The 15,344-nt window shown below is 31.8% G+C and overlaps 2 protein-coding genes across 2 annotated transcripts; one reads left to right on the forward strand and one right to left on the reverse strand.

Annotated features, from left to right (window-relative positions):
- Positions 1 to 5,039: 5,039 nt before the first annotated feature.
- Positions 5,040 to 7,308, reverse strand: LOTGIDRAFT_77624 (hypothetical protein; the record flags this gene model as incomplete). Its single annotated transcript, XM_009060864.1, has 4 exons — positions 5,040 to 5,123; positions 5,390 to 5,493; positions 6,835 to 6,895; positions 7,222 to 7,308. Coding segments are annotated over 4 exons (336 nt in total), but the record flags the coding sequence as incomplete, so codon positions are not given.
- A 170-nt stretch (positions 7,309 to 7,478) lies between these two features.
- LOTGIDRAFT_218116 (hypothetical protein) lies at positions 7,479 to 14,892 on the forward strand. The gene is made up of 8 exons (XM_009060909.1): positions 7,479 to 7,636; positions 8,900 to 9,010; positions 9,557 to 9,772; positions 10,752 to 10,824; positions 11,023 to 11,159; positions 11,373 to 11,522; positions 11,830 to 12,108; positions 13,738 to 14,892. Exons 1-8 carry the CDS (start codon positions 7,589 to 7,591, stop codon positions 13,909 to 13,911), a joined length of 1,188 nt encoding a protein of 395 aa, XP_009059157.1. The 5' UTR covers positions 7,479 to 7,588; the 3' UTR covers positions 13,912 to 14,892.
- Positions 14,893 to 15,344: the final 452 nt, after the last annotated feature.

Consider the following 15,344-nt stretch of genomic DNA (forward strand, 5'->3'; position numbering starts at 1 on the left):
AACCAAATTGTTATCTTCGATGGCATTTTGGAAATTCGAAAAAAATCGGTGCTGGGGTCCCGAAATACCCCAAGTTCTAGCACAAGGGTTAAAAACTAAATTATTCAAAATTTTTAAAGGTTTATACTTTGATTATAGGCGTTTCGTGTAAAAAACCTTTCGCAACAATTTAGGGCGAGATCAGACTATTATACATTTTAAAGCAGACAACGACATGTTTCCATCTCAAATGGATTTTACCTTAGTGCGACGTGGAAGGTACAAAAGAGTTGGCTACGCCTACTTTTGAACAAGGTCTGATTACATTTTTAAAGCATCCATCTTAGTTCATATCACGATATAACCAATTTATGTTAATATTTTGTGAACTTACTTATACCACATGCACATGTCTGTTATCGCCACAAAAAGTCTAATATCCATAGGCCAATTATTTTCGCAACAACGAATAGGACCTATATATTTGATTGCATATTACAAAAATTCAAACACCTTTTTTATTTGATCCTACTGTGAATAAATCTTCAAGAATATATTTATATTTCCTTTCAGACAGGATTAAGCTCAGAGGAACTAAAATCTTTAGATTCAGTATTTGAAGGGGGCGTTGGCGATATGGACTATATAATATATTGTAATATTGGTAAACTCTGACCAGAGTGAGCACAGTATTATTATTTTCTGTCATAGGTTCATACGTATTCAAATTTCAAAATATGCACATTATGTCTGCAGATTGATAAGCTATAATGAATTTACATTTGAATGTACACACTTCTCTCCATACTCAAACATCAAAAACATCAAAAACGTCAAACTTAAGAAACTTACTGTTCTTCACTCTGCTCTCCGCTCCGCTCTTCTGCGTTATCTTACTGTGTGTACCATCAATATTCAAATTGTTCTATTCAGTACAGGTGTTCGTTAATATTAGTTCGTGGCAAAACCCATTCTATAAATAATCCATAATATGTCTTGATATCACGGGCGGATTATTTTTATATGCAAACGTAAAAATGTGGCGCGTAAATTTGAGTCACCCATTTTCGTTTTTTCCTTCGGTCAGCTCGTAAACACTCTACAAGGCACATTTCTTGACGGATTTTGACGAGATATCACCCATGAACCCATTCGAAAATCATTAAATCGAAAAATATTTAATATGAGTTATTGCTCTTGTTTTTCGAAAACGGCCAAATTTTTAGCTTGTAAGCAAAGACTTGATCCGTGATAGATTTCAACGATACTTTTGAAAGTACTGTCAAAAAACAAATCAAAATCCTATCAAAATTTCTGTCAAATTCATAAATCTCACAAATAAACATAACCATACCTAGTAACGTCAAATCATAGTTCAATTAAGACTCATTTTTACGTGACAATTTTGACACATTTTAATGTAGTCAGGGTCAATAACTTGAGATTTAAAAAAAAAAATCCTGAAAATCGAACTCAACCGAGATCTCATTATCAATATAGGCTACATTATATAAACATGTGGATGCCAAGTTAAGTCAAAATCTGATCAAAACTGTATACTTTATCACGTTCGTATACCAATTTGATTATTTTAGTAGTCAAGGGCAAAAACCAAAAAACGAATACCGTTTATCGAAAATTCATTAAAAACTCATCCAAAATCTAAATCATAAAATTTAGTCAAAATCTGATCAAAAGCGTTCGGTGCATTATACTGTGGGCGTATAAAAGTACTATCTATGGAGAAACCCAGGTTATTAATACATACTTTTTTATGCATTTAATGAGTCAACAGCCGTCCTTTTTAATTTACAAGCATTTCATTTGCAAGTCACGCTGATCGTTCCGGTGACTGGGTATAGTGGCGTATTTACACCGTAATGTCCCCTCGGGCAAAAAATGAATTTTGTTTCTACATTCACTTCCAAAATCGAGTTAGATGTATTCTCCGGCTTCTTACATTATGAAATTTTCCAGGCAGAGTATATTTTTTAGTCATATTTTAATTCCAAACTTCAACGAAATGACGAATGTAGCTTGCATTAAATGTTTGTGATGCGATGAGATGCGATGAAGAACGATGTGATGTTTCTAAAATATTGGCCTGTATGCACCATATAAAATCAAATTAAGAAGAATAGAATTATTTTAAACCTTAAATAGATTTAGTTAAATGTATTTAAAGATAATTGTATTTTTTGTATTAACCAACTAACAATTAACTAAATATATTTATCGGTACTGTAATTGAAATTCTATTTTCCATTCGAACCACACACTATACACATATGGCGCTGTATTGGGTTCAAAATAGGATCCAGGTCTGATTGTATAAATTCTTAAAATAGCGTGGTCATTTCTTAGGTAGAAATGACTAATCTTACAAAATTAAAGTATTTTTGCGTGCTTTATCTCCTATCTTATTTACCTTTTTCAATTTGAGTTTTCATCACCTAATTTTAACCGTAGACTTTGTAGAACGCAGATTGCGAATTTAACCTTTGGAACTGTTGTGTTTGCGATGGCCATAAAGATGCATAGTTGATTAAAACTTAAATTTATTATACATGAAATTCTTACAACAATGGCGGTCGGCCCGCCGACCTACTACAAAGTGAATGACGTCATGTGACCTCCCGCAAAGCAAGCAACCAGAAGCGTACATACTGTTTCGGCGTCACATACGTTCGAACCTATTTTAATTTTAAATTACCCCAAAAACTAAAATCTTACCCCAAAAACTTAAATTTCCCACCAAAAAAGGATAACTCCGTATATTTCCTGTGAATTTTGTTCTATTCAAATTTTCGATACTGTTTAGAATTACAATTTATGAAATGAATGACGAATAATAATGATATGCAGAAAATGTCACGTGATCTTATTTAATTTCTGTAATATTCAAGGTTACGATTCAGCACGATCCAATGAAGAAGGTCGAAAGATTACGATTCAGCGAATACGATCCAGTGGAGGAGTTCTAAAGATCACGATCCTGTGAAGAAAGTTGAAAGATTACGATTCAGCGAACAAGATCCAGTAGTGAAGTTCCAAGGGTTAAATTCGTGTTCTGCGTTCTACAAAGTCTACGGTTAAAATTAGGTTTTAGAAAACTCAAATTGAAAAAGGTAAATAAGATAGGAGATAAAACACGTAAAAATACTTTTATAAGGTTAGTCATTTCTACCTAAGAAATGACCACGCGATTTTAAGAATTTATACAATCAGATCTAGATCCTATTTTGAACCAAATGCAGCGCCATAAAACAGATGTGAAGTATTTTTTGTTATAACTTTTCGGTTTGTAACATCATAACTATGCAAGCTGATTGTGTTTTATGGAGCGAATCTATTGCTGGCAGGGGGGGCTAATGAAGTTGCATCATTTTTGTAATCTGCTGATTTGAGCGGCTTGCACAGGAGAACATCTAGGCCAAGCTTAATTTATTATGAAATTTACCTGAAACTGATTAATCAGTTTTGTTTTGTTGTTATTTTATAAAATTATGAATACTATTATTGCTATTTGTTATTTGTATATTGGGCTGTAGGCCATAATTTATTGGGGTTATATGTATGCTCTATTAGCTGAATTAGCAATTACTTCAATTGAAATACAAACATGGACTACTATGTAGGCTATAAGCTACTGATCCCCGACTATACTATACTATACATAAGGGATTTTGTAGTTACATGAGATTTAACTTAATAATATCTAAAAATTACTCACGAATCGGCGAATGAATGGCGAATATACAGCAAATTTTTTGATTATTTATTTACTAAGTGGCGAACAAGTTGCAAATAAGTCATTTTTGGAAATTTACAGATGGCGATTAAGTGTTTTTCCTAAAAAAAGCCCTATTTGCCGATTTTTCAATAAGTTGACCATTTAACACGTTGAATTAGGCATTCTGCATTAGTCACTCTGCTTGACGTACTTCGCATTTTAGAGACTTGTCATTAGCGAACATATATCCCTTAAAACATCAAGGTTAAGTAAAAGACAAGTTGAAGAAAATAGGGGGATTTGTTATCTAAGGATTGATGCCGAAAGGGCAATAGGTTAAGAATTTCCGATAAGTTCAAGTTATGCCAATTTCTATATCAAACCAGGCGTCACAGCCCCCATATGTACATGATGACAACGACTTATCGAGATGTGTACTTATAACTTGCTAAATTTATACAAAGTTCTGTGTCAGTTAGGTTCGTGAACTTCAATGGGAATGTAAGCGTGTTTAAAATATGTTGTTTTAAATGTAATGAATTTATAATTATTGAAACTGATATCAAACTGTATCAAAATCTCTGAACTGCACTGATTTGTAACAAAAAGCTTTTTTTGTCATCTTTCACATTCGCCTAATTCCTTAGTTTATATTCAAAATATCTTTACTGTAATTGTAGAGTGATATAAAAATATTAAACCAGAACCTGGTGTTACTCAGTTTCATTCTTCTGAAAATTGCACAGAGTGAGACTGAGTAACAACACTGTTTTATTTTCTGTTTTATTATTCTTAATGAAATAACATGGTTACAAATCAAAATGAAGCATTTGATGCAGACTTGACTATGATTATTATATCACAAGGTTACTCCCCCATTTGTCACATGTCATATGTAATATAAAATATTTATCAAAAAATCCATCTGTTAATTTAAAACAAGTAAATTCATTAAAACTGTTCATCTTACTTACAATTTTTGTTACAACAATGAAATTAAAATATATTACGTCTGATACACAATTCATTCATTGGACAAGGTATAATGTGTCCCTTACTCAGTTCATATAGAGTAAAATTATTGTATTATAAAAGTTTCAAATATCACATATATATCAGATATTGTTTATAACATTGATATGTGTTTATTCACGAGCAAGATAATATATAACAACATTTGGGCGTAATATCACTCAGATCCGAAAATTGATGTTCAAGTACAAAGTTGATATAAACAGAATTAGTCTGTTTCGGGTATTAAGAAATACTATAAATCATCTCTAGTAGTAGAAAACTTCTCTCTGTGTTGATCCAGCACATAATCCATATAGCCAACGACTGGATATTTAGCTTTATAGGTACCTTCAAATACTGAATCTAAAGATTTTAGTTCCTCTGAGCTTAATCCTGTCTGAAAGGAAATATAAATATATTCTTGAAGATATAATCACTGCAGGGTTAAATTGAAAGGGTGTTTGAAATCAAATACTTGACATCTGCATTACTTTTCAGAATTTTTAGTCCGACTTTTAAATCTCTGGCTATAATTCAATAAAAACGAAAGTACAAGTAAACATAGAAAACCCAACTTTTATATAATTTGGACGGCTGAACCTTTAAACATTATTTATACCATCGTCATGGCCTATCAAGTAAAAACTGTAACGAGTCACTTACAATATCATGTGTTAAATCTTCTGGTTCAAGAGACATTTTCGCAACACCTCGAGTTGAATCCTTCCCAACTAATGCGTTATATGAAGATCCTTTACCATAAAAATCTACAAAATGAAAATGGGGTGAGCTTTTTAAAATATTGTAATTTGATGAAGTGTGTGTTTCTAATGATACGTCAAAAGGGCAGGGACAGACTGATCCCGCTTTGCCCTAAACTCCCCATTTTCTAATTTCTCATCATTGAGTTCTTAATATTAAACTGTAGACCCCTTGACAATTCTGTGACCCCTCCACCTAATGTGGCCTACATTACAAATGAAGAACCGTTCTAAGTCCACTTGGGTTTACTGGTGTAAAAGGGGCTTATGTCAAAACCCGTATTCGAGATACGATGCTTTATAAAACAGGAGTCATGAATTACAACTATAATAATTATAATAAGTTCCCTGATATTCCGCTTTTTTCTAAGAAGTTTTCATTTTCAAAAACGTCATAAATTATACCTAGCCTAATAGTTTTAAAGTAGACTATGCTATTTATATCTATGTATCTTCTGAATTTGTTCTAAACGGGTCGTTAAAAACGGAGATTTTAGGAAATTGACCTAGTTTTTGGTGTTTGGCTTTAAAATGGCTCAATATCATTAGTTAAAACCTAGTGAATACATAGGGGACATATTTCTCTACAATTAGGCGTTTATTTTACTCAAATCCTTACAGTAGTTTTCTTACAGCTTCCAAAAAACAAAACGAACGTTTTTAAATATTTTTGGCGTTTAAAAATTAACGGCTGCATTCTTCTAATTAATACTTTCAGATACGATAAAGGGCACATTTCTCTAGATTCTGGTGTTAAGCTTTCACAAATTTGAGCCAAAAAAAAATTTCCGACCTACAAAAAAAGCGGAATGTCCCTTTAATTAATGATATGGAGACGTAAGATGATCATCTTGCGCCTTTGCACAGATATTCAGTGCCATGACAGAAAAATCATGCCAAGATACTTCTTTTCTTCTGTTTTTATTATCTATATCGGGTACATGTATATGAAATAACTGCACATTTATCAAACAAAACATGCCTAGATTATAGCTTATAATTATGATATGGACCTTATAAATTTGATATCTTTCATTTATCTCTGTTATATTTCTGTTAATAGTCATGACTCACGTAAGTAAATAAAGTTTAAAAGTGATTATGTTTGTCTTTAACCAACTGTTAATCAAATATATAAAGTTATCCGTAATTCTTAGATAATGTTGAATAAAATTATCAATTAAATCGTAATTGACTTTAATTAAAATTACAAACACCTCGGTGTGTTTTCCTGGTCCAAAATTAGCATGAATTAATTATCCCTGGGCTAAATTTGACTGACAAATCTACTCACAGCATCACATTTTTGTATATTCCAGGGCATCATTAAAAATGGGAAATACTTACTTTTACCTGATGAGACATCAAAGACAACACCTTTTATACCCATATATATCGGTTGACTCGGCTGTAAAAAATGTGGGAAATATTTAGGCTTTACTGGCAATTGATATGATACCCCCTATTCTCTCTTATTATACCCAATAACCAACTATCTCATGACTGTCATATTACAGCCTATAGAAAAGACATCCTACATAGAAATAGAAAGAGTAATCCTATTTCAACTCAATTCTATAACGGTATCATAACAGGTATTTTTGAAGAAATTATGCCACTATTTACATACATTCAATATGGCCTACCCGAAATGGCTTTGTCAAGCTTCAAAAGTTTCAGAACACTTTACCCAAATCAAACAATTAAAGGGAGACAATACCAAAGTTTACTTACATCAGACCCATCAAATTTTGCAATTTCTTCGGAAGTAAAAATTCTAGCCGGTTCTTTATCTGGTCTAAAATCGAAATCAATATCTTTCAGTTTATATTCCTCACATTTTGTTAAAGTTATGTGTAAATAGATAATTTCCATTAAAAATATCAGAGAATATTTTTTAACTTCCAAACCGGTCGACGCCATTTTAACAAGTGTTGTCGAATTTTGTAAATAAACTTATGATTGGTTCGCTAGAACATTTTGACCAATCGCTGGCCAGCAATCCATTACCACCATTACTCATCGGGGCGGTGTTTCCGGCTCTTCCTGAATGGAGATTTTGAAGTTTATGGGGTAACTGTAAAATCTGTCGGAATCCAAAATGGACAGTCAAGGAAGAAGCGTTGTCGTTTGTGACAACGGAACAGGAGTGAGTAGCGCATCATATAGATATGATTTAGTTGAATTTTTATCCATATTTAGATCAATTTTTGCATATATTTGGTAAGACTCGACCCGGAAGAAAAGGACATCCTTTGGTGCATCAATCTAATACGTCAAAAATTACAGTCGTATTATTCCCTAGTACTACTTTGGATGGGGTACCATATGTTATTAATGATATTACACGATTTTGCCGAACCTAACATCAAGTAAAACTTGAAAGTTTCTGTCGGCCATACAATCAAATCAATGCAATGGCCAAGTAATTTTGATTGTGGGGAGACGGAAATGAATTTTCTATTAAAGATTAGGCTTAGACTACACACGAGAAAGCTAATGCTCATCTTAGAGTAATAGTCTTTGCTTTTTAAAAGTTAGGAGTCTAAACCCACTGTTTTTATAGAGTTACATTGAGCGTAATCTGAAACATCTGCCTCTTCTTACTAAGAAGTTCTTAGTCTATTCCAGCCTATATATAAATCTGATACATGGTGCAGAAAAGTAGGACGTAAAACTCCATTCATTTCATTTCTGAATCTAATAGATATTTTGACAGTTGTCGGCTGGAGTAGAGTCAGAAAAAAATATCTTGTTAAATAGGGATTTTCGACACCTGCAACGATGCGTTTTTTGGGCATCATCGTAACTTTCTTTTTTTTCTTAGCATGTGACTCTGTGAATTTGGAACCTTTGTCTGCACACAGTTTTTAAAGGCCAATGCCAATTTGGTTAGAAAAAAACTTTATTGGAACCAGAGATTTGACATAAATGGAATAGGGTAAAACAATGGGTGAACTACAAAAATATTCATCTTTCTAAATATATCTGGGTTTTGCAGATCTCAGGTATCTTATCCATACGTTAAAACCCTCACACTTGTGGAGATGCGGAAAACCCCATTTAACAGGACCTTCTTTTTCTGTCTACACCAATCTATCTCTGTCCAAATAGCTTTTAGAGGCTGTAGTTTCGGTCTACATGAAAAATTGAAACTGAGCACTATGCTACCTATTCCTCTTCTGGCTTCTGCATAGCATATTTGTAAATATGGATTTTCAGAAGATAGCACACAGTGGTTAAAGAGTAGACAAGACAGTGGCCTCCAGATCCTTGGCTTTGGGCAAATTATCAAACTTATTCTACTACCAGTATCTATTTTCAATCTGTGACAATACAAAACTATAATTAGTAATTTGTGCAAAGGCCTCTATTAAGAAGGATATGAATATAACAATTTTTTATATTGCAGTTTGTGAAATGTGGCTATGCAGGATCAAATTTTCCCACCTTTTTGTTTCCATCTTTGGTTGGGCGACCAATTATCAGATCTCAAACTAAAATATTTGATATTGAAGTGAAGGTAAATCTATGTTTATAATAGTTTAAGCTTTTTACATGCCCTCATCTCTCTTTTCCAAATGGTTTTAATACTCATCTGCATCTATAACAGCAATTACAACATTGATAAGGATATTGATAGTCCAAAAAACATCTGAGCCAGTAATAATAAAATTTTGAGGTATAAACCAATTTTTATGTTCTTGAATGTTTGCAATATCAAAAAGTTCAATTTTTTCTCAATGCACAAACAATTTTTCATTTAATGCTGTCGAAGCGATCAATGTCGAATCAATATTATTCAAAAGACAAGTTTATTTCCCCTTTGGCAATTGTCCAATTTTGTAGCCTGAGTTATCCAGATATTTTTAAAACCTTACAAAATGGTTTATGATTTAGCTTTGAGTAATGATATTTTACAAGACTATAACCAGCTTTGATGACTAGGTGTGAATAAAATAATGTGTGATATACTCAGAGCACCCAAAGAATGACATGAAGCATATGATATTCACATTATGTTATGTCACTTGGTAATGGCTGCTACACAATATTTTGTTTATTTTAGGATTTAATGGTAGGTGAAGAAGCCAGTAAATTAAGGTCTATGTTGGAAGTTAATTATCCTATGGAAAATGGTATTGTACGAAACTGGGATGACATGTTACATTTATATGATCACACATTTGGTAAAGATATGATGAATATTAACCCACAAAATACCCGAATTCTACTAACGGAACCGCCAATGAACCCAATGAAGAACAGAGAAAGAATGATTCAGGTTTGTATCCGATCAAGCAGAGGTTTAGAACTTGGCTTAATATCAATAGGACAGTGTTTATTTTCATCTTGTTCAAAATATAATAATAATAGTATGGTTTCATGCCGTATCAATTTTAAGCCACCTAAACCAGTCAGGCATACTTTTTTTTGAGGACATAAATCTGCAATGATGAAACTTTATGTTGATTTCAATATGATATAAAAATATCTTCCTCTAAATGTTTGAGCAGATCTAATTTAACCTTGATAAATCTCCTCTTTAATAATAGTTTTAAAGACATCCAATGTATATTAAAAATCTGCAATGATGAAACTTTATGTTGATTTCAATATGATATAAAAATATCTTCCTCTAAATGTTTGAGCAGATCTAATTTAACCTTGATAAATCTCCTCTTTAATAATAGTTTTAAAGACATCCAATGTATATTAAAAATCTGCAATGATGAAACTTTATGTTGATTTCAATATGATATAAAAATATCTTCCTCTAAATGTTTGAGCAGATCTAATTTAACCTTGATAAATCTCCTCTTTAATAATAGTTTTAAAGACATCCAATGTATATTAAAAATCTGCAATGATGAAACTTTATGTTGATTTCAATATGATATAAAAATATCTTCCTCTAAATGTTTGAGCAGATCTAATTTAACCTTGATAAATCTCCTCTTTAATAATAGTTTTAAAGACATCCAATGTATATTAAAAATCTGCAATGATGAAACTTTATGTTGATTTCAATATGATATAAAAATATCTTCCTCTAAATGTTTCAGCAGATTAATAAAAAAAATCTATAAATGTTATGCCAAATATCTTGTCAAATATGGTTTTGCTAATGTGGGAGAAAGAAGATTCGGACACTATCTCATTTTCAAAATATATATATTTGTTGGCATAATTACTGAACTAAAATATGGTGAATTCCATTTGACATTGTAAAGATTTAAAAGATTGTTTCTTTTATCTTTTAGACAATGTTTGAGAAATACCAATTTCACAGTGTACATATAGCAATTCAAGCTGTTTTAACCCTATATGCACAAGGTAACGTCTATAGATTTATTTCTAGATTTTAAGGCGGTAGAAAAATAAGAATAGACCAAACTGATAGTTTTCTGCAATGCCAACTTTGAATTCTCAGTGACAGTCAAATAAAAGTCGGTTGGTGTGAATCACTTTGTTTTGATATAGATGAAAGTTAATTGAGATGATTTGTTGGCTAATACCTTATTGTTATTTCAGGTTTACTGACGGGTGTTGTTGTGGATTCTGGTGATGGTGTGACACATATCTGCCCAGTTTATGAAGGGTTTGCTCTGCCCCATTTAACAAGAAGATTAGATATCGCAGGTCGAGATATAACTAGATACCTTATAAAAGTATGTATAAGTATGTCTAAAACATATTGGTTTCAGTTTATATTATTCTATTTCTCTTAGAGCATGTTTGATGATTTGCTTAGAAAATTCTTTGTTCAAAGTAAGATTGTCACCTATGATTATGTATAGGTAATCTCTAAGTCAACCTTCCCATTACCTGCTAACCACAGGAAAGAAATACAAGTTTCAGTGAAGATTGTTTTGGTTTTTCAGTTGCTGTTATTGCGAGGTTATGCATTCAATCATTCAGCTGATTTTGAAACTGTTCGAATGATGAAAGAAAGATTATGTTATGTAGCTTATGATGTAGAACAAGAACAAAAGTTAGCCTTAGAAACAACAGTTTTAGTTGAACCATATACTGTGAGTGTGTATATATGTTGACAGTCTGTGATGATGACATCTGCTATCTGAAATTCATGACAGTTTACCCTAAGAAGTCTGAACAGACAATATTCTATCGTTGGTAAAAATAACACTCAGAAAGTTACTGGTTTATTCACTAACTTTAAGGTTGAGGGTTTTTCTTGGCACAGATTTTTAGCTTGTGTTTTATACAATCAAGATGCCGGTCAAAGATTAAACTACTATAAAAATTACAATGCTTTTTTCTAATTATTCCTTAGGGTTGAAAAGCTGCTTATATTTTACTTTTTACTTTTCATTTTAGTTACCTGATGGTCGTGTGATAAAGGTAGGAGGTGAAAGATTCGAAGCTCCAGAAGCATTATTTCAACCTCATTTAATAAATGTAGAAGGTCTAGGTGTAGCTGAATTACTCTTCCAAACTATTCAATCTGCTGATATAGACTTGCGACCTGAATTATATAAACATATAGTGTTGTCAGGAGGTTCCTCTATGTATCCTGGCCTACCATCAAGACTAGAAAGAGAGATGAAACAATTATACTTGGAAAAAATATTGAAAGGAAATGCAGAAAAATTATCAGTTAGTAAAATTTATTTTATATACGACCACATTGTCGCTGCCCCTGTTCGTCAATCCGTCCTTGGTCCGTTCACAATTGGCTTGCTACAGTTATTTCTGATTTTATGAAATTTTATGAGATCATTTATATTCAAATTATTGCCCTTGACTTAGTTAAAATGCATCAAAATTTGTTGGCAGTTTATGTACAAATTTTATAAAATTTTGTGTGATTAAAACAATAATATCTTGTACAAATAACATTTTTGTACGATTTGACAAAGATTGACGACTGCCTTTTGTATTCTGGGCGTATCTTGCTAGGTAACCACTTAAGATTGCATTTCTTCTTCACAAGGTAACAATGTCTGTAATGATGTCAACTTTGTTAAAGAGATTCCTGATCTTTTTCCCTAAGAAGTTCTGAACAGACTAAGTAGATATCTAGAAATAAGACCATAGTAGTGCTGGGAATAATTATTGAAAAATCGATTATCGCTCTTATGTCATGTACCGATAACGATAATCGATGGTTCATTTCAAAATCGATTATCGCAAAAAATAACATAACCTCCGGTAATTCTGTTAAATTACTCATGGGACAATAAAAACACGCTTTCGGCAGTCACGTACCGCAAAATAAACTAAGCTAAAGTCTTTATTCTCGTATATTCTTCCATTTCTTTGATTGTATATGATCATAACAATCATTAATAAAAAAAAATTTCATTCACAATAAATTAGGACAAACATTTGTTATTATACGTATATATGATTAACTGAATACAGGTACCGATATTTGGGCATGACTTTCCCTTTATTTTTCACACGATTGTAGTTGTCTCCCTTTTTTTATCAAATCAATCGACAATGCTGATTGGATAATCAGTGCTTCTTATAAATAGAAGGCTAATCACAATTCGTATAACACGGTGCTATAGTATTTTAGTCTTGGTTGTCAAGAGCGTGTGATCAAGTCAATTATTTTTACCATTCAACGGTACATTCATGCCGATGGCGATATTGACGAAAACTAATCTTCCAAACGTCTTTAAAACAAAAAGATTGGTCACATAGCAAAGAACATGATAATAAACACAATACACATACTAGCATCTAACACTAGCATTACATAGAAGTGGTAGGCAGCCTAAATAGGACTTGAAATGAGTCGACTACTTGACCTAAAATTTGAGTATCAACATTACGATTTTTATCGATTATCGATCGGAAATGCCTAACGGTATATTGCCGATAATCGATGATAATTTTAAACTCGATTTCCAGCACTAGACCATAGTAAATTAAAAATTGGAATGGTGCAAAGTTATGCTATCAGAGTTCCCTTTTAAATTCATTGGCATAAAAGCCAATGAAAAGTATTCGGCAGTGAGCCACAGGTGTATTATAAGATATGGTTGTTTGTCGTGATGTACACTATATAAATCAAGATTCCTGATTGTACCCTAAGAAGTTCTGAACAGACAACTTATCTTAATTGATTTTGTCAATAAAGCAAGGCATATTTTACATTACTCATGAGGCTAAATTTGCTCAGTATTATTTGATCTCTGGTCTAAGGAAATTGTATTGTATAAAGTTGTAACTAATTTAATATTTTAACTAAATACATATTTGTTGATTTTTCAGAAATTCAAAATAAAAATAGAAGATCCACCACGTCGTAAACATATGGTATTTTTAGGAGGTTCAGTATTGTCAGATATTATGAAAGATAGAGATGAATTCTGGATGACTAGACAAGAATATGAAGAGCAAGGAATCAGAGTATTAGATAAATTACTCAAACCCATGGGTCAATGATGACAATCTAGAAATAATATCATTTTAGCTTTTCAACTTTCAGAATTCCAGTAGTCAGCAATACTTTTCATTGTCATAAGAATATCCCAAGATTGAGAGCATTCATTTTCCAGAGCATTCATTTTTGATTAGATTTTTAAGATTATGGAAATGTTGATGGCTTGAATTTGCGACTATGAAAAGGTATTTTTATCTAGAAATTGCTATTACTTGCTTTATTTATTCACTTTATTTCTACGCAAATTTTTATTTTGAATTCTTGAAGCTAAAGCCTACATACATTGGAAAGATTATCAGACTTGAACTGTATATCAACATGTTGTTTATTAATATACTGTATTGAAGGAAGTTGGGTAATTGAAAAATTACATGATAAAATTGTGAGATATTCCCTGCTTTATTAAAATGCTTATTAAAGATTTATATTTGTTAATGGTTATGTATTTTTCTGTTGAAATATTTATTTTATGCTGTATTTATAGAAATATGTAGAATATCTTAATTATGAAAACTGTTTTGATAAAAAATCATCAGTTTGTGAGAAATATTCAAACTCACTTCTTATTTTTTTGAAACGGTCTGCAGTGCACTTCTCATTAAATCTAACTTGTATTGAATAAATTTGATAAGTCACTTGTTATTAATCCAGTGACTATCCTTGCCATAAAGAAAGATGTAGGCTTATTTAGAATTTTACTGCACTAAGTACCAGCATTTGATCAAACTATTTGCATGTAAATTAAAATTTATTATTGAAGACATTAAAATGTCAAAATATTTGATTTATTTTCTATAAGGTCACAAGGTCATATTAAGTAATTTGGGCTATAATGTAACTAATTTTTATCTTTAGTATGTTTTGTCTTTCTTTATAAGCTCAGTATGAAGGGATCAATGAAGTATAAATAAGTACTAAAATCATTATAACTATGTAATATAATGCACATAATGAAATAAAATAAAATAATATATTTTATGCTAGTGGGTTTTTTTTATTCCTCAGTTGTAGTGCATTCTATATCTGTCAAGGTGAGATTCACTCATCTGAAGATCCAAATATTGGTTCTTATAGAATACCGTTAAACAGGATTATCGTATTGATCTTGAAGAGTTGGTTCAGGCTAATATAGTTGCTGAAGAGATTGGTCAACTCAAACCGTATCTTCTCTAAAAACAAGCTAATCTGAGGGGTACATGTAATACTCGGGAATGGTACGGTAAATATAATACAGCCAATATTTGAAATGGGATAAAAAAAATTTGCAAATGTTGTCTTTGCTGGTGGATTTCGGAAATATTTGGCCCTTTGGCGAGCTTTGCAAAAGTAAAATATACCGAAGTCGAAATCTGAGGACTAAGTATGATATATCTGCAGGCTTTCCAGGGAAAACCTCCTTAAATTGGCCGAATTAGGTCACTTTACCCTATCATTA

This window comes from Lottia gigantea (assembly GCF_000327385.1).
Source record: "Lottia gigantea unplaced genomic scaffold LOTGIsca_45, whole genome shotgun sequence".
In the NCBI taxonomy this organism is placed as follows: Eukaryota; Metazoa; Mollusca; class Gastropoda; family Lottiidae; genus Lottia; species Lottia gigantea.

Excerpts from the sequence above, each read along its gene's own strand:
- LOTGIDRAFT_218116 (XM_009060909.1), top strand. The coding sequence starts at position 7,589 with ATGGACAGTCAAGGAAGAAGCGTTGTCGTTTGTGACAACGGAACAGGA. Across the intron at positions 7,637-8,899 it reads TTTGTGACAACGGAACAGGA|TTTGTGAAATGTGGCTATGC; the intron begins GTGAGTAGCGCA and ends TTTATATTGCAG. Across the intron at positions 12,109-13,737 it reads GAAATGCAGAAAAATTATCA|AAATTCAAAATAAAAATAGA; the intron begins GTTAGTAAAATT and ends TTGATTTTTCAG.